Below are 24109 nucleotides of genomic sequence, written 5' to 3' on the forward strand. Positions count from 1 at the left end.
GATAAAAAGTTTAGAGCCAACTATTTTTTTATTTAATTATCTGGTTCCAGCTTCTTGAATGTGAATATTTTCTGGTTTCTGTAGTCCTCTGTGAAAGTAAACTGAATATATTTGGACAAATCAAGACATTAGAGATTGTTTTTTGGTCTTTTGGAAATAGTGAACGACATGTGTGACCAATTTCTGACATTTTATAGAACAAACAAATACTACTATCGATTCATCGAGAAAATAATTGACAGATTAATTGATAATGAAAATGATCATTAGGTGCAGCCCTGCTATTCTTGTATACATTAACATGAATTCTGAGTTACACACACAACAGATTACAAGTTAAGTGTCTCAGAAGACTTTTAGTGAGGAAGTAACATGTCTCATATTTCTGTTTGTTTATAAACATAACATGTAGCCCTGAAGATATGAAACTTGCATCATCTTATTTAGATAGAGATAGAGATAGCAGCAGGAGTCAGTGTGTTGCTAATAAAACTAATATGCAGTTTGATTATAATAAACTATGTATGTCTCCTCTGTCTGGTTTCTTGATTGTTTAATTGAAGAGTCAAAATTGGTGATTTGCTGGATGGTTGCCTCCAGCTGGATTTCTTATCTTTAGCTCTTTCATTAGCAGCTTTGCAACAGGTTAATGTCTTCAGGTCCAGTGTGGGACTGGACCTGAAGACATTAACCTGTTATCTGATTGCACATTCCAGATGTTTGAAAACTGAACAGATAGCTTCAACTTAAAAAAAACAAACAAAAAACAACAATAACAGAAGAACATTTAAAGGACAGTTTCATCATTTTTCGAGTCTGTCTTAAAACAGCACTTTCAATGTGTCGAGTGATGGGGGACAAAATCCACAGTGTTTCCACACAGTCTTATTTGAAGCATTTATGAGGCTTCAGCAGTCTGAGTTAATCATATCAAATGGATATCTGCCACATTTACAGTGTTTTTACCATCAAATTCACTCTTTGTGTTTCCCTGTTGAGCTGCGGTGGAAGTATAGTAACAAAAAGAGGGACTTTGGCACTAAAAGCCTATAAAATTAAAATATGTCTACTTGATTCGACTCGTTTGGACAGCTGAATACAGTGGCCTAAGGGTCAAGTCAAGTCAAGTCAAAGTTTATTTATATAGCAAATTTAAAACAACCTCAGTTGACCAAAGTGCTGTGCAGGCCACGAGACAAAATAAAAGAACAATTATGAGTATGATAAACTATAAAAACACAATACATAAAACTATAAAAACACAATAGATAAAACTATAAAAACACAATACATAAAACTATAAAAACACAATAGATAAAAGCAAATATAGTTACACAATAAAATTCAGGACGTCATGCTCAACTAGGATTAAAAGATAATGCAAAGAGGTGAGTCTTAAACTATATATTTGAATTGGCCCCGATACTACACATTCTTACATAAGTGAGGCCTGGCAACATCATGGCTTGACCATTGCATTAGCATTGCTGATGCACATGATATATTAAGATCTATAGAGATTGTGTATGAGGCATCCAACTCTGATCATATTCCTTTTGTCATTACAATGGATTGTTATAGTCTCACTGAGCTGACTCAGCAGGTAAAAAACATCTACAAAATGGATTGGTCTAAACTCACTCATGAGAATAGGCTTTCATATTATGGAAGGCCTGATGTCCTCTTGAGTAACCTCTGTTTAAGACGCTGTCTTGTTTACTGATGTAAACTGTAACCTAAGATCTCATTGTGAGGATCTATGTGCTTTGAATGATTGTGTTGTGGGATCTTTATATGAGGCCAGTAGACCATACTGGACCAGCTTGGATTCAGGCAGGCAGACCAAGAGGAGGGCCTGTTCTTGATCTAAAAAAAACTCACTACTGCTAAATATAAATATGCAGTTCGATATATTAACAAACATGAGGAAGGAATGAGAGCAGATTCCATGGCTGAAAAGCTCCTTGATAATGATGTCACTGGTTTCTGGAAATAGGTGAAAGCTCTGAACAGGAACAATACATCATTACCTTGTACCATAGAGGGGTTTTTTGGTGGTGACAATATAATGTAGGTGAACTATGGAGGCAGCACTATTCCGTGTCAAGAATGACCCCTACATCATAGGAAAAATCTCCAGCAGCAATAATGTGCAAATCACAGCTAAAGAAGTATTACAAGCTATTTCACTGTTGGCTGATAATAAGGCAAGTGGCTCAGACAAAATTTCAGCAGAACATCTTAAATATGCAAGCCCTAAAGCAGCAATTCTTTGTTTTATTTGTTTTACCGGTTTTATGTCCCATGGATTGTTACCAGATTCAATGATGTCTGTCACTCTGGTGCATGTCATTAAAGACAAAGCAGGCAAGGTGGGCAGCATGGACAACTATCAACCTATTGCTTTAGCCAGTGTACTGTTTAAAGTCCTGGAGAGCATTTTATTAGATAGATTGTCTGCTTTTATATGCACCTCTGATAACCAGTTTGGATTTAAGGCTAAACACGGCACTGATTTGTGTATCTATGCCTTAAAGCAAATTGTTGATAGTTATAGAAGACAGAATTCTTCAGTTTGAATTGGTTTTATAGATGCATCTAAGGCATTTGACAGTATAAATCATTATGAATTGTTTTTAAAATTGAGTCAGAGGGGCGTGCCTGACAGTGTTCTAAGGATTCTGGTCTATTGGTATGCTAATCAGTGCATGCAAATCAAATGGGGAAATGTAGTCTCTGCTCCTTTTGGGGTGAGTAATGGGATCTGTCAGGGAGGTCTATTGTCACCTTGCCTGTTTAACGTTTATATGGATGACCTATCTGCCAGCTGAGAAGATGTAAAACAGGATGTGTGGTGGGTAACACTATTCTTAATCATATTATGTATGCTGATGATTTGGCAATCATTACTCCATCTAGTGCTGGGTTTCAGGAGCTGCTGATCATATGTTCAGACTATGGGGTAAAATTCAATGTGAATTATAATGCCAAAAAGAGCTCTGTTATGGTTTGTAGACCTAAAAATGGTAAGGAATTGATGTTCCCATTGTTTTATTTGTCAGGTCAAGTGTTACCTGTTTGTAAAAATGTAAAGTATCTTGGACACATCATCACTGATGATTAATCTGATGCTGAAGACATGTATAGGCAACGCCGTGTGCACGTAAATTCTTCTGGTGTTCAGACAATGTTATAATTAATCTCTTCAGAGCTTACTGTACCCCTCTTTATACTGCCCCTTTGTGGGTTAAGTTTAAAAAGGCAAGTATTCACAAACTTCAGGTTCTCTATAATGACTGTTTACAAATTCTGATGAGAAAACCTAGGTGGTGCAGTGCGAGTGAGCTGTTTTGTCATGTGTGAGTTCATTCTTTTCATGCTCTGTTGAGGAAACTAATGTATAAATTCATTTGTCGATTGAATGATACTCATAATGCTGTCATAATGCTGTTATCCAATCCTGGTGTCAGTGATGTGAGATATCAGTCAGCCATGTGGAAACATTGATATGACTGTCTCCTGTAATTTTTAGGTGTTTGTTTGTTTGTCTCTCTTTAAATGGACCTTGAGTCTAATTAAATAAAGTCTATATAAACTAATCCGTAGGCTCGGGACATCGCAGGGACTAAAAGTCAGGATATCTTGGCTTTTGTTGCTTTGAGTCAGTACCTTTAATTGTGTCAATTTCCAATGCTTAAAACACGAGTTACTGGTTCTCAATGAAATGATGCTGAAGGCACAAAACAAATATATATTCAAACTATGGAGGATTCAGTGTGACACCCGTTGCTATCAGCATATGGATTGGAGTGCAGGTGTTCTGGCTGTGAAACCGGCCATGTGTGCAGGTGATGAGCAGATACTTTGCAGTGCACATAAATTACAGATGAAATGTGATGTAACTATGAAAAAACATAATGCTAAACACAACCAAACTCTTAACAGTATGCATTAACAAACAAATTACTTGCATGGTTAGAAACAAAGTGTAAATTAGGTAAATTGTGTGGTGTTTGTCACAATTATATGCAAATACGCAATGAAAACCATTAGATTTACCTTTGTTCAGTGCCAATGAGTGATGAGATTCAACTTATTCTACCTGATAAAACGCCCATAGCAACAACAAAAAAAACTACTGTGAAATGTTGGGGCTGAAGCTTCATATTAACTTCAGATAAACTTTTAAATACATATTTATACAGAAGAAGCACTGTGGATATTGTGTCCACAATCACTTAAATTATAAATGCATTATGAGGGGATCTTCTAATGGTTAGTATGAACAAGAGGAATGATTACAGCAAGAAAATCTTATTTCAGTGTTCATTTGGACACCTGACTGTTAAGACAGCGTTGAAAAATTGTGAATAAATCCTTTAATTATCTGCTTTATCTACTCTCTTATTAACTTTCTGGACTTCTTGACAAGTAATATCACTAATATAGCATCATCCAAGAAAAAAAAACAATTAACACTCTTCCTTAATATCCGAGGTGGCTGCTCATCAACATCAAATGACTTACTGGAAGTGCATATTTCCATCTCGTATCCAAATCTTTCACCATGCCGACAGGGGTGGAGGGTATAAAACAGGGTCTGGGGGGAAAGTCCCTCCCTGACAGCGCTCTCTGCATTGGCTGGACCAGCATCGGATCCAGGCAAGCCGTCAGCCAATGAGAGGGAGGCGCAGATGCAGGCAGAGAGGAGAGGGACTCCACGGACCGGAGGACAGACACGAAGAGGGAGTCTGCAACTACAATTAGAGGTTTTTTAATCTTCTGCAGGAAAAAAAAAATCATCAGGCCTTTGTATCAAAATGGAGAAGAAAACCACAGACTTTTCAGGAAAATGGAAGATGAAGTCTTCGGAAAATTTCGAGGAACTTTTGAAAGCACTGGGTGAGTAATAAAACATTTAAGGTAATTATTCTTTCATTGGCAAGGTGAAAATGCCAAATATGGCAAAACTAAACAAGACATGGTTGCATTCATTCATTTCCTTGTATGAATAAAAAATGCGTTACATGCAAAACTCCTCTAACGTGCATGCAAGTTTGCATTTAAACAGCATATTGTTATCTGGTTTATCATCAACCCTTCAGGTCTATTGTTGCAATGCAAAAAAGCCAGAAAAGGAAATGAATGCATCCTCTGCACAAAGACCTGCCAATCATTTTGTCAGCTTCATTATCAGATGGTGATCCAGCTGGCTTAGATGTTAAAAGGGGTGCAACAGTGGTCTGAAGTGGCTCTCCTGTAACTTTCTCTGCTAACTCATGTCACTGGTATTATTAAACTACATGAGGCTGGATAGCCTCAAATCCTTTTTTGGGGGGAGAGCAGGAAAGAGAAAGAGATGGGTCAGGTAAGGGCCAACCAGTGGCATCCATTAAAAATCTGAAGACAAATAGCCTGTGGAGGAATGGTAGATTAGACTCATCTGAAGCAGGGTCCTCCTCATGCGGTTGTAATTAGAGCCAGTGTAAACGGAACTAAGCCTTGACATGGGCCCCTGTAGCCAGCCAGCTCTGAGACTGACTTTCCTTCACCGTCCTGGGCCTCCATGACCCAATCTAGGGTTGTGTGAGTGTGTATATGTGAGTGAGTGTGTGTATGTGCGTGTATTACCTCCTTTAGTAACGCTACATGAGCAAATATGGTCCGAGCTGAATGAGATTTGTGGGTTACCTCTGATCTCTCTTCAGTGAGTCCGGCTCACATGAATAATGGCAAAAACTAAATGTTCACCGGGCAGTTTATATTTGTTTCACATCCTCTCTACTCACCAGGCACACAGATGTTGATATAAGACACTTATACCATGTTTTAACCAGGACTACCATGTTTCTTTTGATGCATAAATCCCATGCTGTGTATGTCAATGTGAAGAAAACAGCACTGAAGTTTTCTATCAAACACAAATCAAGTTGCCATTGTTCCATCTTAGCCTTTTACAAAGCTCTCCTCTTTACTGGGGTCATTTATTTACAGCTCCAAACAATACAAAAGCTTCTTTGCAGCTGTGACAAGATGACACTTCAAATATGGGGCTGATAAACAACATACCCACTTCACTTGAATTTTTACTGACAAAAAGCTGTGTGAATGGTGACTGAATCATTTTGGGGTGAACTAACACTTTAACAATGTTACAGTAATTAGCGGTTTAACCATCATACCAGTGGTTTTGCATGTTGTAAAACTCCCATTTGCTTTACTGGCAACCATTTTCTGAAGCATACCACACATTTTAAGATTGATCTCCTCGGTTTCAGCTCACTCAGTGCAGGATTAAGGTGCAAAGACAACTCATTAATCAGGCCAAACATTTCTTTTTTATTTTATTTTATTTTTTAAATCATGTTTTCATTGTGTGGCAATTCAGCAGCGCAGACAGTTTTGACAACTCCTACTTGGTGTTGCATTCAAGTAAATTCAAGTAATTTAATAGTTGCCAAAAAGGCTTGGCAGTCACAAGCTGCATTGTTGGGAATAAAAAGATAATGACAAAAATAAGCAAGCATGGACAATGCGAAAAGAATGTGGTGGATATGGTTGTAACTTGTGCAAGAAAAGTTGCTCGGAAATGTTGGATAGTTTCATTGAACACAACTTTTCTGAATGTCCCCTGCTTATAACTGCATTAACAGTAGAGCTGCGAGTTGCAAAATCAATCCACAGGAAATAGAAAACTATTTTGATAATTGATTAATCGTTTTCAGTCTTTTTCTGCCCAAATTTTCTTATTCTTCAGAAAAGTGACTATTTTCCAGTGTCTTTAGCCCACTATGACAGCAAACTCTTTGGGTTGTGGACTATTGGACAAAAGAAGACATTTAAAGATGTTAGGTTGGGATTTGGAAAAAAGTGATCTGTATTTTTCACCATTTACTGACATTTTATAGATCAAACAATAATCGGTTAATTAAAAAAAAAAATCTTTACATGCATTGACAATCACAAAAATGTAACAAAAAAAGTACATGCGAAAAAAAGTTAACTTTGATGGATTAACTGTCTATAGAAAATATAAAATCTCTGCACATTAATGTTCGTACTGTGGGAAAAAGTTGGAAATTTCTTTGGAAATAATGCAAAGCCTGCCACAGCTGCCAGTTTGACATTATTATCTGTTTGTCTTTGGTCCCCTATGCTCAGGTGTGAATGTGTTCCTGAGGAAGATTGCAGTGACAGCGGCCTCCAGCCCGGCAGTGGAAATCACCCAGCAGGAAGAGAGTCTGTCCATCAAGACGTCCACCAGCGTCCGCACCACCAACGTCTCCTTCACTGTGGGTCAGTCCTTCAATGAGACCACAGTGGATGGACGTCCCTGCACGGTATGAATCGCTGTAACATTCCTATATAATGTCAATGCATGCATAACACTGGGCTGCCTGGCCAAGCACAGCAGCTCAGACACAGTTCTTCTGCATAGAAAAAAAAAAAACATGTGGAAATCATTTCAGTGCAACTTGAGTCTTGATGATAATACAGGGATCTGTTCTTCATTTTTTTTATACTAAGTGAGTGGTGAAGGCCAAGATTTACTAACCTTCACAGTGTCCAAAGCGTTCCAATGATGTCAATTATTCACATTCTTCACATATGAATCCCTGCAGAGTATTCCTAAGTGGGAAACAGACAGCAAGATCAGCTGCGAACAGACTTTACAGAAAGGCGAGGGACCCAAGACAATGTGGACCCGAGAACTGACCAACGATGGCGAGCTGATACTGGTAATACGATTTTTCTGGAGAGTGAATTTATAAAAAAGTTCAAAAAGACACTTAAACTAAGCTGATTGTTTAGTCTGAGACATTTACCATGTTAAAATCCTTTCCCTATTCTTTCAGACAATGACTGCCGGGGACGTTGTCTGCACCAGAGTTTACGAAAGGGAATGAGGAAATCCCAACACTGTCATACAATACTCCTGTTTTGTGCCTCACGCATGGTTTACATTCATTCTACTTGTTTTCCATCTTTGTCTTTGGTTCCTCTAGCCAGTCAGATTTTTTTGGGGTCAGATCATGCTCAAACAGTGAAAGGCTTCAGTCACCATTTTACTCTTTATGTGTAATATAGAAATTTCATACATTCCTCTTTTTAAAAAGGTTTATTGCAGTGTCTAAATCCTTTCTCACGTTGTTAATAAACTGTTTTATATGACTTAACTCCATGATGCTCCGTTTTTTTCCTTTTTTTTTGAGAAACCATATTCATGTTCCAGGCGTTCTTTATGTCATCTCCTCCCATTCCCTTGTCTTCCCTCTGCATATAACTTTACATCACTGTCTGCTATTCCTACTCTCCTGATTATTCCACACCCTCTCCGCTCCATCTCCATCTTTCCAGCCCACCTTGTCCTCTGTGTGCTCTCTTGTCATCGTAGCTCATAACAGTATGTGCTCAATTAGTCTGAAAAACTCCCAAAGACAATTCATATTTTGTATTGACGCCACTTTGAGAGACGTTCTGGCAAAGACGAGGAGGAAACAGGGAGTGGAGAGGAAATGAGTGAGGGAGAGAGAGGGAGAATATTTCATAGCATCAGGAGAAAGTCTGCTTCTTTTCCTCCCTGTTCCCAGCTGTACCTACTTACTTACTGAACGAGCTCAATAAAAAAAAAGTCCCTCTCCCATTCTTTCTGGCTTTGCACCCAGGTATAAAATGTAAAGAGGCTTTCTTTTCAACATGATGGATGCAAATAAAATACAGAAACAGCAGTCTTTGAAACGTGAGAAGTTGTAACCATGAGCTAAAATGATAGATTTAACAGCCTCCAGATTCCTTTACAGGCCGAAAACTCAATGCCATGCTTCACTCTGGTGCGCACTTCACCTTGTTGTGAAAAATGGACTTTCAGGGGTCTCTCAGGCACTTCCTGAGGAGAGTGCTGCGACGGTTCACAGGCAGTGATGATTTTCCCAGGTTTTCAAACAGTGCGCAGACACGCGAACCTGTGAAGTGCTTTCCAGTGTATACACACAGCGCTGAGCAAGCAGCAGAACGACCTGGCCTCCTCCAGGATGAATGCTCTCAATAACCTCATCGGTCAAATGTCTGCACAGATTTTATTTTATTTTTATGTGTCCTTATGAGTGTGAGAGAGAAAGAGGAGAGTGAAAACATTTTGTGTGACCAAGTATGCATGGCTTACACAACTTCCCCTCATATGCTCTTTTTTGTCTCACAGGCAGAAAGTATGTTTTCAATGGCCTCAGTGAAGCCTGTGTTATTGTGTAAGCGCTTGTTGAAACCGCAGCACTTTAACTGCACTCTGGGGTGGATGGAAAGTTCTCTGCTATTTGCTCAATAAGAAAATTGGCATTGAACACACACACACACACACACACACACACACACACACACACACACACACACACACACACACACACACACACACACACACACATCAAAATCATCCATGTACACTGTATTCTAAGTCTAAACGACCCCTTTGACTTAGGGTTGTTATCCTCACAGGAGCAGTCCGAAACCACCCAGTCCCTCCTTGTTAGTTGGGTCACTTTTCCACACACAACTGTTATGCCAGTTCATTCCTCAGGCAGTGATGTCATGGAGCATTGCGTTACTTGATTGGCTGAGGAATGCTGCGGTTTTTGGAACCAGGAGGCGCCCCGAGTCCAGCTTTTGATTTGGGGCCATCTGGACCAATCGTGATATGGCCTGGAGAGGAAATGATGAGTCAAAGGAGTCAGGAGCCAAACACAGATGCTGTTAGAGAGAGGGCATGATGATAAACGACGCTAAACCGACAAGCCAAGCGGGCCGAGGCAGACAACACAAGTGGTGATACATGCCGAGGCCTTCATCATTAATTATGCTGTTCAAGCTGTCAAAATGGCTTCTCATTCCTTGGTATGCGTGTCACCGCTATTTCCACCCCAGCTTTCACATGTGGGCTTTGTTTCTTTATGGCTGTCCATCAAGAAAATCTCATTGGTTGCACTGATCTTTAAAGTGCTGATTCTTAAATAAAAGTTCCTTTGACTTGCCATTATCACTCAGGCCAGTATCAGAAGCACCAATTAGTCATGAGTTCTTAGTTCTTCTGTTTTTCCTCAATATCATGACGAATGAATAATCTTTAACATTTATCCTGCCAGGACCCCCAAGTCAAAAAACCCAAATTGGGGGAACTGGCAGACACATTATCCTTATTCTGCTACGCCTTCCAATTCCTGTATTCTTTCCATACAGTGTATTTCAACGTCTCCTATTGCACACAGTTTAAGAGCACTGGTTAGGTCATTAAACATAAGTTCGCCTAGTTTTATTCAAACTTTATACCTTCTATATATACCTTCTCTTTTGTGGGACAATAAGGGGGGACCTCATCTCATGGGTTACTTATACGTTATGAGTGAGCAGTTTAACATAAGACTTATTTTTCCTTTATCAGATTGTGTGCTACGCCTGAAATGTAAAGATATGCCTTATTTTAGAAGAAAATAAAGTATTAGAAAAGGTCTAAAAATATAACTATTAAGCTTGTGTACTATAAACATGTTTTTCTTCTTCCACATTCCATTAAATAATCCATAACTTTTCAGTTGCATCCTTTTAAAAGTGTTCAGACACATACTGTGCAGTCAAAAGTTATTCAACTCCACAGAACTTTGATTTAGACTCTAGAGGAGATCCTAAAGTTTGAAGGAGATACCAAATATGTCAGGCTGAACCTTGATGTGCAGTGATGCACAAGACATCAAGAACATGCCTTGTTAATGGTGCAGCCATAAAAAACATGGAGTCTTGTGTTTGAATAGTTCAATCACTGTAAATGTATAAATTAAGGCGCGCAACAAGCTGATAAAGAATATAAATCTGACAGTCGGACAGTGTCGAGATAAGTCAAAGGAAACTGGATGTTGCAGCATTATGAATATCACTGGTTAAATGATCTAGGTCTTCTAGTTCATATGACATATAGCACTAATTTACAAGTAGTGTATTAATGTGTAGTGTGTTAATTAATATGTGAATTTTCATGTATAAATGCACCGTTCATATGTGTGGAGATGTGTTCATGGATGATCGGGTGTACAGTAAAAGGGGATTTTACAGTATGTGCACTAACAGGTATGTGTTTGTTCTGTATGTGTGCATGTCAAGCAGTCTGAACTATGTGTTTATAATGGAATCATATGACTGCCCTCATCCATGTGACCCCATCATAGGGTCACATGTGACTTGTAGGAGAAAATATATTTTTTAAAAGTCCTGCCTGGATTGTACGAAGGCATTAGGCCATGAAATAAGTATAAACCAGTGAAACTAAAGGTGTAATCCTTCCTGCTGCAGCTCAACCTATGACTTCAGGTTCGTACCATGTATGAGAAGTACAAAGAAAAAAAGGATCAAGTGCTCCTTTAATCATTTATTTTGTATACAAGCCATGATCATAGGATAACGAGAGCTGTGCTTATCACTGTGCCACATTATTAATTCCAGGAAAGTCACATTTAATAACTCTTGCAGGTAAAGACATAATAAAATATGAGGAGCAAATGTAACAAGACACGAGAAAAGGATTTTCCGTGTTTCACCTGAGGTGCTGCAACTCTCAGTTACCTGAGGTTTAGATCCTATTTCTGGATTTCAGAGGTCAAAGCAGTGTGAAATTATTCCCTCAAGGCACAAGAGTGACATCTACTGGAAGAGGAGGTAAGTATCTTTATATTATCAAACAGCATGAATGTAATAATTAGCTAGCAGTTATATAAACACAGCCACACAAAGGCAAAATCTTGCTTGCGTTTGTTTTCGGTAAGACTTTAGAGTTTGAAGCCTATATCAGGATTTGTGTGTTAATTTGTGTGTTAACCTTTCCTTACACATTGTTATTATGACAACTCTGAACACCTCAAATTCAAAATGAATATTAAATTATACGTTACGTGTTTATTTGAAAACAGTGGTTTGGATAGTAAAACAATCATGCAATCTGTTCACTTGCTATTCTCAAAAAATAATGTGTTTAAGAATAAACTGTGTAATAGGTGATATTATCTTGCGCAGTATTTCTGACACTGAACTGAAGTGTCTGCATTGTCCTTATCTCATGTTATCTCAAAGCTTAGAAGAGACAAGTTGCCTTGTCTCACTTCCCATTCGTGTCTGTTTCATTTTTAATAGGAAAAACAGAGGAAGTCCTTGTGATTGTGGGCTACTGATTAAACCTGCCAGTCTGATCCTGACTTTTAATTTGCATAACTAACTGACACACGGCAGGCCATTGTGAAATGTCTGATAAACAGACACCCACGACATGTAGTTTTAACCCTACTGTTGGGTCACCCTTTATCAAGTGGATACAACAGTGGTAAAATACTCTGTTACAAGTGCCAGTTTAAATTATTACCAGAAATAATAACTTAAAATTATTGAGAGTGTTAAAGTACAGAGTGTCCAAACATTTATCTTGTGCGCACAATTTATCATCTAATTTTCAGGGACTTTGGTGGCTCCATATTTATATTATGACATTAATTGATTATTGTTATTATTTATAAGTTAATATATAAGCAGCTGGTTGAGGTGGAGCTAATTTGAACTATTTTATCAGCTGTATTGTTTAAAGAACCTGCACACCCTTGCTGCAACCCCTACAGGTGTCACTCTCTTTGAATGTGTAAATCCCTGCATACTCCAAACTCAAGTACTGTACTTAAGTACAATTTTAAGGTACATGTATTTTACTTGAGTATTTCCATTTGCTGCTATAGCTATATAGTTATACTTTATACGTCCACTCTACAACATTTCAGATAAGAGGGGAATATTGTACTTTCTACTCCACTACATTTATTTGACAACTTTAGTTACTTTTTAGATGATGATTTGACACAGTAACATTCTGCTTACTCACTGCTTCACTATTAATAATCTAATGATGTCATATAATAATAGGCTATATGAGTCAGAAGGACCAAACTATTACTTTACTGTAATAATTTAACTATGGTGGTTTATGGTAATGGGGGACACTTTTTGCAATTCTGACTTGTTCACCATATTTATATATGAATCCAATGAAATCTCTGAGATGTTTCCTTGTTTTTGCTTTCTCATCAGAAAGGTTAAAAAACTAGTAGCCTGTATATTCACATGTGTAATGTTACACAATATAACTTATACAGTTATGTGTAAGTTATATAACTGTATATTAGTTAGCTTTAAAATAACTGAATAGAAAAAGTGATAAATGCACTGGAGTCTAGTTGTCCCACATTAGTCCCTAATAATCCACCCTACATCAAGCTCATAATACTTATGTACTTTTACTTGAATAGGATTTTTCATGCAGTTTCATGCACTTTTCCTTGTAATGAAGTATTATTACACTGCTGTATTGGTGCTTTTATTTAAATAAAGGGTCTGCAGGTGTGGCCCCGCCCCCGTCAGTCCCCCACGTGTTCCTCTGCCGCAGCAGCAGTCACATGACCGCATCTTTGGCTCAGTACTTCCTGTACCACGGAGAAAAAAAACAAGAGACCAGCCAGCCAGACAGACCCCTGACTGTCGTAATTGAGGAGAAGGGGGGCGTGAAAAGAAAAAAAACCCCAACCAACACAACCTGTCTGTAGCGTTTCAATCTGCGTTCACCTGTTTTTGTTAATTAAACTGCGGAGAAATGAACATCTGCGGGTAGCTGGAGCTGACTGGACTCACCGACACACACCGCCCGTCCTTTCGCTTTCAGAAAAGAAACAAACGCCAAGATTTAATCAGCAACAAAAGGAAGACCAATTTAACCCGCTGCCCCCTTTTCATTCCTCTCCTCTTCCTCTGAGGAACCTTAACATCAGTAGCAAGTGGTGGCTACTTGACATTAGCTCCGTTTTTTCCCCCTCCGGCTCCGTCTCCATCAATACAACAACATGTCAAAATATACGAGCTTCCCTGAGCCCACGGACGACCCCAACCCTTTTCAGGTAGGTGATATGTGACAAATAAAAAGCTAATATTAGCATCTAGCAGGTCTGTAATCACGATGAAAGGCACTCATGTTGGATCTGTGTAATAACCGGCGTGTTGTTGCTCATGTGACGTGTGTGTGTGTGTGTGTGTGTGTGTGTGTGTGTGTGTGTGTGTGTGTGTGCCTTTTTTCTTAGGCCTGTCTTAATCTATGCTCCACTTGTAGCTCTTGTTTAACAATGAACGCATGATTAAGAAACTGTTTTTGTCAAATGATGGATTAATGCTTGTTATGGCTGTGCTAAATTAATAATTGTTTTGCTTGTTTTGTTTATTTTTTTGTGTGCTGTTTGTCTGACAGGACCCTGCAGTGACTCAACACAGCAGCAACACAGGATATGCCACACTGGACCTTTACAACCCATTTGATAAAACCACTGGGGTGAGCAACATTTGAGCCTTATCTATAAGATAATAGGAGGATAATTATTGGTAATGCACAGATCATGTTAGATATAACTCTCTCTTATAGTGTCGCGTGGGGCTGGAAGTAACCTTTATGTCACTTATGAGTAATCAGTTATTTGTGTGGTCAGCAAATTGTGAAAAATGTAGCAAGAGCACAGAATATCTTGTTTTGTCCAACCATAGTACACAACCCTAAAATGATCAGGCGTATAAACTATAGAGTGCATTATTGATTAATCTGTGGGTAATTAGTTGTTTGGTCTATAAAATGTCCAAAAATGTCAATCACTGTTTTCCAAAGCTGAAGGTGACATCCACAACCCAAAAACATTCAGTAGGGGTATAAACTATAGGGTGCAACTAATAATTATTTGCATTATCGATGAATATGTTGTTAATTAGTTGTTTGGTCTATAAAATGTCCAAAAATGTCAATCACTGTTTCCCAAAGCTGAAGGTGACGTCTCCCGTTGTCCCGACAGCCCATACAGTCCATAACCCAGAAATATTCAGTTCACTCTCACATAGGACTTAAAAAAGAGGATATATTCACATTTAAAAAGCTGTTATCAGAGAATTTGGGCATTTTTCCTTAAAAACATGACAACAAAACTGGCAAAATAATTGGCAATAGACTTATCGATTAATTGACAAATGGTTGCAGCATTTGGGGAGCTGGAACCAATGAATGTGAGTCATTTTTACTCAAACAATGAGCTTAATCAAATCAGTATTTGATGATCCAAAGACTACCTGGCCCCAAGATATTAAATATATTTAAAATAATGTGACACGTAAGCACAAAACTGGAAAAAATGTAGCTGTAGATGTAGACACAAAGAAGGTTTGTTCTATTGGGGATAGAAAATCAACTAAAAGAACCGGCTGCTTTTAAGTTTGTAAGTCACAGCAGAGCTTTATTACCCTGATAATCCGACTGAATTGCCATTTCGTTTCACTTCTCTCACTTATTCTATTTCAATCGCTGAACAAATCAGAGATGTGAAGCAGCGATTCAGAGGTTTGAAACTAGGGTAGAAAAATAAAGAATGTCCTCTTCAAAAACCTCAAGACTGAGTTGCAGAGCAGGACCCACCTTGACACATGTTTTATGTCAGTTGATCTTGTGCCTTAGTGGTAGAAAATTCAAATTAAATGAGCCCAAATCAGTTGACACACAGTAAAAAGCTCTCAGGGGTCGCTTGGTTGGTCATCCAGCTTTGAGTATAAAGACTGGATTGTGCTTTTATAATAATAATAATAATAATAATAATAATAATGCATTTTATTTAAAGGCACCTTTCAAAGCACTCAAAGACACCTTACAAGGCACATAAAACACAACAACAGTACATCAAAGCATATAAATCTGGAAACATTTAGTGCAAAGATAAAGAATAAATATGAATGTGACTATAAAGTGCATCAGTGCAACAAATAAGCAAGAACATGATTGCATAGTTAGTGTGAGACAGAGTATGCCACTCTGAATAGGTGCGTTTTCAGGCGGGATTTAAAGGTGGAAACAGAGTCAGAAGTGCAAATGTCTGGCAGGAGAGAGTTCCAAAGGCGGGGGGCAGATCGGCTGAAGGCTCTTGACCCCATGGTAGTTAAGTTGGCAGATGGGGCAAAGAGCTGGTTGGCAAAGGAGGATAGGAGATGTACTATGGTTGCATAAATACTCAACAAATCTAAGATCAGGTGCCATGAAAGCAGAAAGCAGACAGAAAAGCTGACGTATACACATTGTTATGTGAGGTACACCTCAGCTGCATTTCATATATTACACTGAGTGCTTTTGTTGCTAGGAGACAGCTTGGATCCCTGTGAACATCCTGTCATCTGTTAGTATTGCTTAATACCACAGCGACAGGAAATAAACTCTGACTTTGGTGAGGATGTTTGATCAAAATTAAGCCGGTCTACAGTCATTGTGAAACTGTGTGCATGAGCAGAAGCTTCGTGTCCACTCCCAAAATTATCCACCGTTAATTTTATTGCACGCCCTTTTGTAACGATGTTTTGACAGAACGCAGACTCACCCACAGTTTCTGTTCTCTGTCTGGGACTGTCACTGTCCTCTAGCCGTTATATATATCCGTTAGTTACATTGACATGTTGTGACTGTGAGCCATAACAGCGTAATGACTTACGACACATGGTTAAGGCAAATTTATGATGATGAAAGACGGACAACACTCTGTGATAAAGGAAACAATACATAGTCTTTTTACTTGTGTTAGAATAAATCTGTGCTCCTAGTTTTAGGGAAGTTATCCCTGAAATCTCTAAATGTTATTGCACGGGAGCCAAAAGTGTCTAACTGCAGTATTTTGGTGTACAAATGAAAGCTCTTATCTCAAAAGCCTGGAAAAGAAAACGAGATGGATTATTTACTCTGTATTTTTCTGATTTCTCAGTCCCCCCCCCCCCCCCCCCCCCTCCCCCCAAGTTTGTTGTAGACATTAAGGTCTAAAAATAGGATTTATTTTTGAATATATACACGCAGCTGTCTGGAAGTGGTTTATACACATTTTGATGTCTTTAAAGTGTCTGGGCATAGCTGTATGCATAACAGAATAATAAAACTTCATTCATTTATAAGGTTATTCATTCATTTTAAAGTTATTTTATCTACTGTGCTTCCTACATGTGAAGTTACTCATATTGTCAGTGTGTTTAAAAAAGGAAGACCAGTTTCTGTCTGGAAAGTAGGGCATGCATCTCTCTTCTAGCCTCTGACGTTATGACACAGCGCTCAACCAAATAAATCCAGGTTTAGCTCAAAGCTTGTGCCACATGATGCCAAAACTGATGTATGATGTTTGTCTTTTGCTAAATATTTTCTAGCCTCCGCCACCGTATGAAGCCACCTCTCCCTCTGCTCCGTCTGTGCCTGCGCAGACCCCACCCAGCAGGACCACTCCCACTGAGCCTCGCAACTATGGCTCCTATAACTCCCAGGTACACATCCTGCTGTGTAAAGACACTTGTTGCTGCACATTTTGTCACTTTAGATCGAGGGTCAAGCGTGTGATCCTTGAACCTCGGTGTCATGGAAGAACTTAATTGTAATGATTTATTATTGCAAGGTTTTTCATGGATCCCATTATGATTATGGGAAGAGACAGAAACATGTCCTTTGCACCTTCACCTTGACCTCATTCGCATCAAAACTGTACCTAAACTTGAGCATTTCTTACCTTGTACCTAAACATGAGGGCTACATAGAAAACATTTGACATTTGACACATGAATTCATACTCTTCTGTGTAGTTTTGCACATAATCCTTTCACATAATTCATTATTTTTGACACAAACAGAAGCTTTCTCTTCAAAGCGTGACATGCAGTTCTGATACATTAATTAACTTTTGTCTTACCGTGTCAGACTGCAGTAAATGCTACCACAGCGGAGCTCTTGAAGAAGCAGGAGGAACTCGAGAAGAAAGCCCGGGAGCTGGAGAGGAGAGAGCGGGAGCTTGAGTCACACAGCTTGGGACCCGGAGCCAGTAAGAGGCGATAAAGACAGGGTTTTGGGAATGATTAAATACCTAAAATAAGCAAGATTTTATGTATTAATGATGGATTTTTGATTGTAAAATTTCCGCTTCGTTCTCTGTTTCAGCTCGTCAGAATAACTGGCCCCCGCTGCCTTCGTTCTGCCCCGTGGGCCCCTGCTTCTACCAGGACATCAATGTGGAGATCAGTCAGCGCTTCCAGCGTACCGTCACCGTCATGTACTACTTCTGGATGTGTGAGTTCCTGTAATTCCTACTATGTGAATTCCCAGCATATTGCAGAGTCATAACGTTGGCGTCATTATGTAATATTAATGAAGTCTTGTAGCTCTCTCTGGGTTTTTGTTACGGTGCGGGTGGAGGAGGGTTATGTGGAGTGAAACTACACTAACGATAAAATCTGCACCTGTTGACACTGAAGATCTATCAGTGGTGGGTAGTGTGTTGTTTTCAAGCAAGAGATGCACTTATGCAGGCGAACTAAGAGCTGACTCACGTCTGTGTGTCCTCCGCTCTGCTCTCTGGAGTTGTAATGTTTGTGCAGACTCTGGCACTTAACTGCGAGATTGAAGACTTTGGCAGGAACCATTTGAAATCATCGTTCACTAAAGGTTGAACTCAGACATGTGCGCAAAAAACATTTTAAATTGTTATGAATTAATCACTTTTACTTAGTGAAAATGTGTAATTTTGTGTACTTGTAGTGATGATTAAATTGTTGAAACAGTTTGGTTAGGTCGTCTCTAGTAAGAACTGATATATAACATGCTTCCTGTCAGCATTTTGTGTGTGCTGCTATGTTTTAGTTAAGTATCATTGTTTTTGGATAACTGAGTTCATTTCAAAAAATCTCTAAAGATCAAATCTCTAAGATCAAAGTCCTACAACTACAGAAGTTAACCTGAAGCATTTTTATTGTGGTTGTGAATGTGTCTTTGTATAGAATGCCTTTTCAGTCGTAAAGGGAAACGTGAATGAGAACATTCGCAGACAAAGGGAAACGTGATCATGAAATGAACAAAAATGAGACCAGCACAGGATTTTGAAAAGTTAGCAGGTGTAAAACAAATAAAAAGTGACATAAAAGCAGGTTATAAAACATGAGATATAAGACATGCTTGAAAAAGTAAAGCTTATTCTTCTGACCTTTTCCTGACAAGGGTTTTCTTCTTGGGTGCGAGAGGGGCAGTTTGAATTTGTGATTTTATTCTACCAGTCTTGTTCATCTTCTGAACACTGTGTTTTCTTTATATCCCTGTTTATCAATGTTCAGTCTGCACTTGCACGCTGCTCTTCAACCTGATCTCCTCCCTGGCTAATTTCTGCGTGAACCCCTCCGGTGGTGTTGGCTTGGGCCTCGCCATCCTCTGGGCCCTCCTCTTCACCCCCTGCTCCTTCGTCTGTTGGTATCGACCTGTCTACAAAGCCTTTAGGTGTGTACGACCATCTTTAGGGTAAAAGAATGTGTTGAGGAAAACTTTTACGTCTAACTTTCATCTTTTAGGAGCACCCTGATAGCTGAATGGTTACTGTGCCTGTCACATATCTGTAATGTCCCTGGTTCAGTTCCAGCCAGGGACATTTGTTGCATGTTGTGTGTCTCTCTCCCTTGTTTCTTGATTTCCACTTCACTATCCTCTGTCTAATTAGGTCAAAAATGCCCCCAAAAAAGATCCACCTATTTTTATTCACTTTAATTTTTCAAAAACTCTAAAAGCACCTCAGACCTGTTCAGGCCTTAGAATAGTTATATATTCAGGCAGGTACTCAAAGGAACACTAAAACAGGTTTTTCTTGTTGTAATCATTCCTCCTGACCTTTTTAAAAGATCAAATTGCACTCACAATGCAATTCAGCCTTTGTTTTGAGCAAAAATGTATTTAAAAGTTTATCTGTTTATTAATATGAGGATTCAGCTGTCAGAGTTAGTCAAATGAAGTGAATATCTTCTACAGTTTTTGGTACAAATTTCTATCTGTGACTTGAAATTGACTTGATTTGACCATTTTGGACAACTGAAGCTTCTTATTAGCTTTAAATGAACTTTAAATACATTTTTACATGAAAGGAGGACTGTGGCTTTTGTCCTCTATCACTTACATTGAAAGTACATTATGAAAGGATCTCTCAATGGGCCCGAATGAACAGGAGGAATTATGAACCTATTCTTTTAATATGTGTCATTCACAGCACAAGAAACATGTAAAGAGAGAGAGAGTTACCAGCTGATTTAATGATAGCACACTCACATTTAACTTTTTATTGAGGGTATTGGTTTCTCATGAGTGCATAAGCTTGTTATTAAAGCAAAACTAGAATAAGTATTTAGTTGTTGCCTCATTTTGATCTGTAATGTCTATTGTTTCCCCTTTCTAGGACTGACAGCTCCTTCAACTTCTTTGCCTTCTTCTTCATTTTCTTTGCCCAAGTGGTCGTCTTCGTCATCATGACCATTGGCATCCCTGGATGGGGTTTCAGGTATGATCAGTGATGAGCAGGAACGGCACAGTTGTAATTAATAATCTAAATGATGGCTTTGCTCTATTTAAATGACCTAGTTGTTCCAGTATGCACAAAACCAGTTCCTTGAAATTGAATGCAACCATCATTAATGCTATAAATCACTACCTGTGCTTTTCCTGCTGTGATATCAGTGTCATGGGGGGAAAAAAGCAGTGATCATATCCTCCAGACTTCAGGTGGAGGTGGTCGGTCTCCACAGTCAGTGTGAAGTGTAAATGCCATCTGTACAGCTAGCTCGTGTCCTTTCAGGAAATATCCACAAGTCGAAAATGGCACTTAAATGTTATTTGTCACCTGACTGGAGATTTCGTTAACCCGGCCTGTCGTCAGTGTGTGTATGAAGATAATGAGAGCACATAATTAATACCAGCTTTAAATGTCATTGTCTAGATAACTTTATTCACACATACTGTAGACTAGCTTTTAATTTCCAGGTGTAAATGAGGATATTAATTGCCTTTTTTTTCCTCCCCCTCATATCTTTTTATAATCTCTCCCATACTTCTGTCTCGCCTCAGCGGGTGGATTGTGAGTCTGGCTGCTCTGAAGACCAATACCGCTGTTGGTGCGATCATGATGATTAATGCCATCTGCTTCACTGCCCAAACTGCCATGGGGGTTGTCATGCTGAAGAGGGTGAATGCTGAATTTATTTGTTTAAGATTAAGGTTTTATTTTGTTTGTGAAAAATACTGGATATTTAGAGTATGAACACTGGTTTACAAATTACATAGAGTATATGTAAATAGGGACAGAGTATAAGCCTTGTATAGTGTGATTGAGCACATCTACATGTATGTTGGGTCCAGATTTTGAGTTTTATCCTAGTATTGATCTGCCAGAATTCAGAGTGTGATTCATTACATGAAGCATAAAGAAACCTGCTTATTCATATCCTTGTTTTCATGATTACAAGGTTTCTGATCATCTGGAATCAAGTTTGACTTAAATCCTCAACATGTCTGCGACTGATTACTTGAAACAAGTTTCGTTTCTGGCTGACTCAATTTGCTGCATTTAATCTCTCCATTTGATCATCAGTAAAAGAACACAAGAGCATTAGTTTTACTGTCAAACGTGAGTTGATAATTCACCTGCATACATTACACAATAAGATCAGAAACCTGGATATGGTGTTTCACCTGCTAAAGTATGAGAGAGTCCAGCCAGTATATCCGGGTTTCTCAGAACTAGGACTCTGGAACCAGGATGTGATGATTACTTGTGTAGCTCAATAACCAGGATACCCTAAAAACCGGATACCAGATGTTAACATATAAACAAATAAACCCCTGGAAAGTTAAGGAAAAGATAGAAACTTGATTCAATTAATGTAGTTTTCGAAATTAAGGCAACTGCAAAAAAAGGCAGGGAAAAAAATGTATAATTGTTGAATCCAGGACAGAAGTGAAGTAGAGCTACAAATATTAATTGATTAGTAGAAAATGAAAAATTAACTACTTAAATGAGTATTTTCTTTCTTTTATGATGTTAAACTGAATATCCTTGGTATAGTGGACTGTTGGTCAGGACAAAAAAAAGACATTTCAGGATGTATCGTAGGATTTGCCAGACGGTGATCACCATTTGTCAGTATTTTCTGACATTTTATAGATCAAACGCCTCAATGATTAATCAGGAAAAATAATGGTCAGAATCAATGATGAAAATAATGATCAGTTGCAGCCCTAAAGTGAAGGACTAGTTGATCCAGGCAAAATAATACTCAAACCTTAACGTGCATTGTGCTTGTATATATAGTCAGTAATGTTGAGTAGTAAATAATAGAAAATACTTTGACATGATCTAGTTGGTCATACTTTCTGAAATAAGGCAAAGAAAGAGAGGAAAAGCAAAACTGTCGAGCTCTATGTGCAGTTTCCACCTGCTCCGTTCACCCGCTGTGCCCACAGCTGGTCCACCTACCGTGAAGCAGTCAGTAGATAACAAACGGTCCAAAGAATAGCCACTATATCAGGTTCTGGGTATCTTTTCCACCCTCACAATGCTCATAATAAGATGAATGAATTGGTGTGTGTATCGAGTGTCAATGCGCTGTGTTCTCCTCTTCTTCAGGTCCACAGTATGTACAGGCAGACCGATGCCAGCTTTCAGAAGGCCCAGGCCGAGTTCGCCACCGGAGTCATGTCCAATCAGGCCGTACGCCAGGCCGCCACCACCGCTGCCCAGGGGGCCTTCACAGCACCTCGATAGAGAGGGGTAGGGAGGGTAAGAAGGGGAGGAGGGAAGGCCCTTTCACCCTGATAGAGGATCTGTTTGATATTTATTTCCCCACTGGTGATTAGAATTTGAAAAGGGGGGGGTGGAATCTGAGTCTATATAATTACCCCGGGGCAACTTAACACCAGGGCACGTGCATGAGACAGAAGTGGGGTTGTGTAATATGTGAAGGTGTACAGGACAAGTTAGCTACTTTGCCAAACCAGGAGTCAACATATCGTAAGTGTTGGTTCGAGGCACGGAAAGACGGTGTGAGATGTGAAAAACTATAAGCTGTGAGCTAAACCAAGTGTCAGTTAACACAGGGAAAAAAGGTTTTTATATAAGAAGACGAGCTGTGTGCCAAGTCGATCATGTTTGGACAGTACTAGCCTGGATATTTCCCTTTTATAAATGGCTTGGATGTACGTTCTGTTCACGAGAAGCCAGGTGTAGAACAAAGTGTAAGAGGAGCTGAACACTGAATTATTGCCATTTTAACATTTGATCCATAACTAAGTGGCTCAACTTTACCCAAATGCTACTTTTTGTTGCATTAAGTGTTAAACTAACATGTTGTTGTTGTTTTTTTTGCGGTTACTGCATATGAGAATGCCTATTTACCTTATTGCCAAAATCTCTCACACTGTAATGAATACCTGTTGTTTTGGTTACAATATCTCTGTCACTGTTTTCGTTGGTGCTGTCTGTGGTTATTATGATTATTACATGTCACTGTCTTGGTTTTAATAAAAATATACTGTCATGCTTACAGAGTCTGCTGCAGTCTTTGGGTAATGTTGCTGATCAACGACAAGGTACTAAAAGGTCCTCTCCGTAGTACTGGACTGAAATGCCTATGTCATGTTAATGTCACATTCTTTATGTTATGTAATAGACTTTTTAAATCTCACCAATATGTTTATCTAAGGTGAACTTAAAGTGTTTTATTGTAGGACTGCAACTAACAACCATTTTTATTATCGATTTAATCTGCCTATTATTTTCTTCATAAATAATAATAATAATAAACTTTATTTTATACTACTTTTCAAAAAGTTACAATGTGCTTCACAAAGCAGTAAATACACAAATGATAAAATACTTACATTTTAAAAGAGAATTAAAAACAGTTTGATGAGTAAAAACCAATTCAATGCAGGGAAAAGACAAGAATAGACCCCATATTTAAAATTAAAAAAAACTTCAGTTAAGAGTGAAAATTTCCCTTTTTAATTTCCCAGAGTCAAATATGACCTCTTCCAATAACTTGTTTTGTTTGACCAACAGTCCAAAAACCCAAAGATATACAGTTTACTGAAATATATGATAAAGACAAGAATTAAATCTTCACAACTGAGGAGCTGGAACAAGCAAATATTTGACATTTTTGCTTTGAAAAATTGCCTAAAATGATGATTTGATTGTCA

At 38.6% G+C, this 24109-nt stretch overlaps 2 protein-coding genes across 2 annotated transcripts; both read left to right on the forward strand.

Annotated features, from left to right (window-relative positions):
• Nucleotides 1–4684: 4684 nt before the first annotated feature.
• Nucleotides 4685–8160, forward strand: crabp2b (cellular retinoic acid binding protein 2, b). The gene is made up of 4 exons (XM_062436029.1): nt 4685–4902; nt 7162–7340; nt 7623–7739; nt 7857–8160. Exons 1-4 carry the CDS (start codon nt 4821–4823, stop codon nt 7905–7907), a joined length of 429 nt encoding a protein of 142 aa, XP_062292013.1. The 5' UTR covers nt 4685–4820; the 3' UTR covers nt 7908–8160.
• Nucleotides 8161–13517: 5357 nt separating this feature from the next.
• On the forward strand, nt 13518–23456 carry scamp3 (secretory carrier membrane protein 3). The gene is made up of 9 exons (XM_062435655.1): nt 13518–13964; nt 14309–14389; nt 17266–17379; nt 17807–17927; nt 18044–18172; nt 19210–19369; nt 20313–20414; nt 20978–21095; nt 22536–23456. The coding sequence occupies exons 1-9, from the start codon at nt 13911–13913 to the stop codon at nt 22671–22673; spliced, it is 1017 nt and encodes a 338-aa protein (XP_062291639.1). The 5' UTR covers nt 13518–13910; the 3' UTR covers nt 22674–23456.
• The last annotated feature ends 653 nt before the right edge of the window (nt 23457–24109 follow it).

Source organism: Scomber scombrus, chromosome 16 (genome assembly GCF_963691925.1).
Source record: "Scomber scombrus chromosome 16, fScoSco1.1, whole genome shotgun sequence".
NCBI classification, from domain to species: domain Eukaryota; kingdom Metazoa; phylum Chordata; class Actinopteri; order Scombriformes; family Scombridae; genus Scomber; species Scomber scombrus.

Bases quoted from the DNA above. Each gene is read 5' to 3' on its own strand.
- scamp3 (XM_062435655.1), top strand. From the start codon at position 13,911: ATGTCAAAATATACGAGCTTCCCTGAGCCCACGGACGACCCCAACCCT. The intron at 18,173-19,209 runs GTGAGTTCCTGT...ATCAATGTTCAG, and splicing joins CATGTACTACTTCTGGATGT to TCTGCACTTGCACGCTGCTC. The intron at 21,096-22,535 runs GTGAATGCTGAA...CCTCTTCTTCAG, and splicing joins GGGTTGTCATGCTGAAGAGG to GTCCACAGTATGTACAGGCA.
- crabp2b (XM_062436029.1), top strand. From the start codon at position 4,821: ATGGAGAAGAAAACCACAGACTTTTCAGGAAAATGGAAGATGAAGTCT. The intron at 4,903-7,161 runs GTGAGTAATAAA...CCCTATGCTCAG, and splicing joins GGAACTTTTGAAAGCACTGG to GTGTGAATGTGTTCCTGAGG. The intron at 7,740-7,856 runs GTAATACGATTT...CTATTCTTTCAG, and splicing joins ACGATGGCGAGCTGATACTG to ACAATGACTGCCGGGGACGT.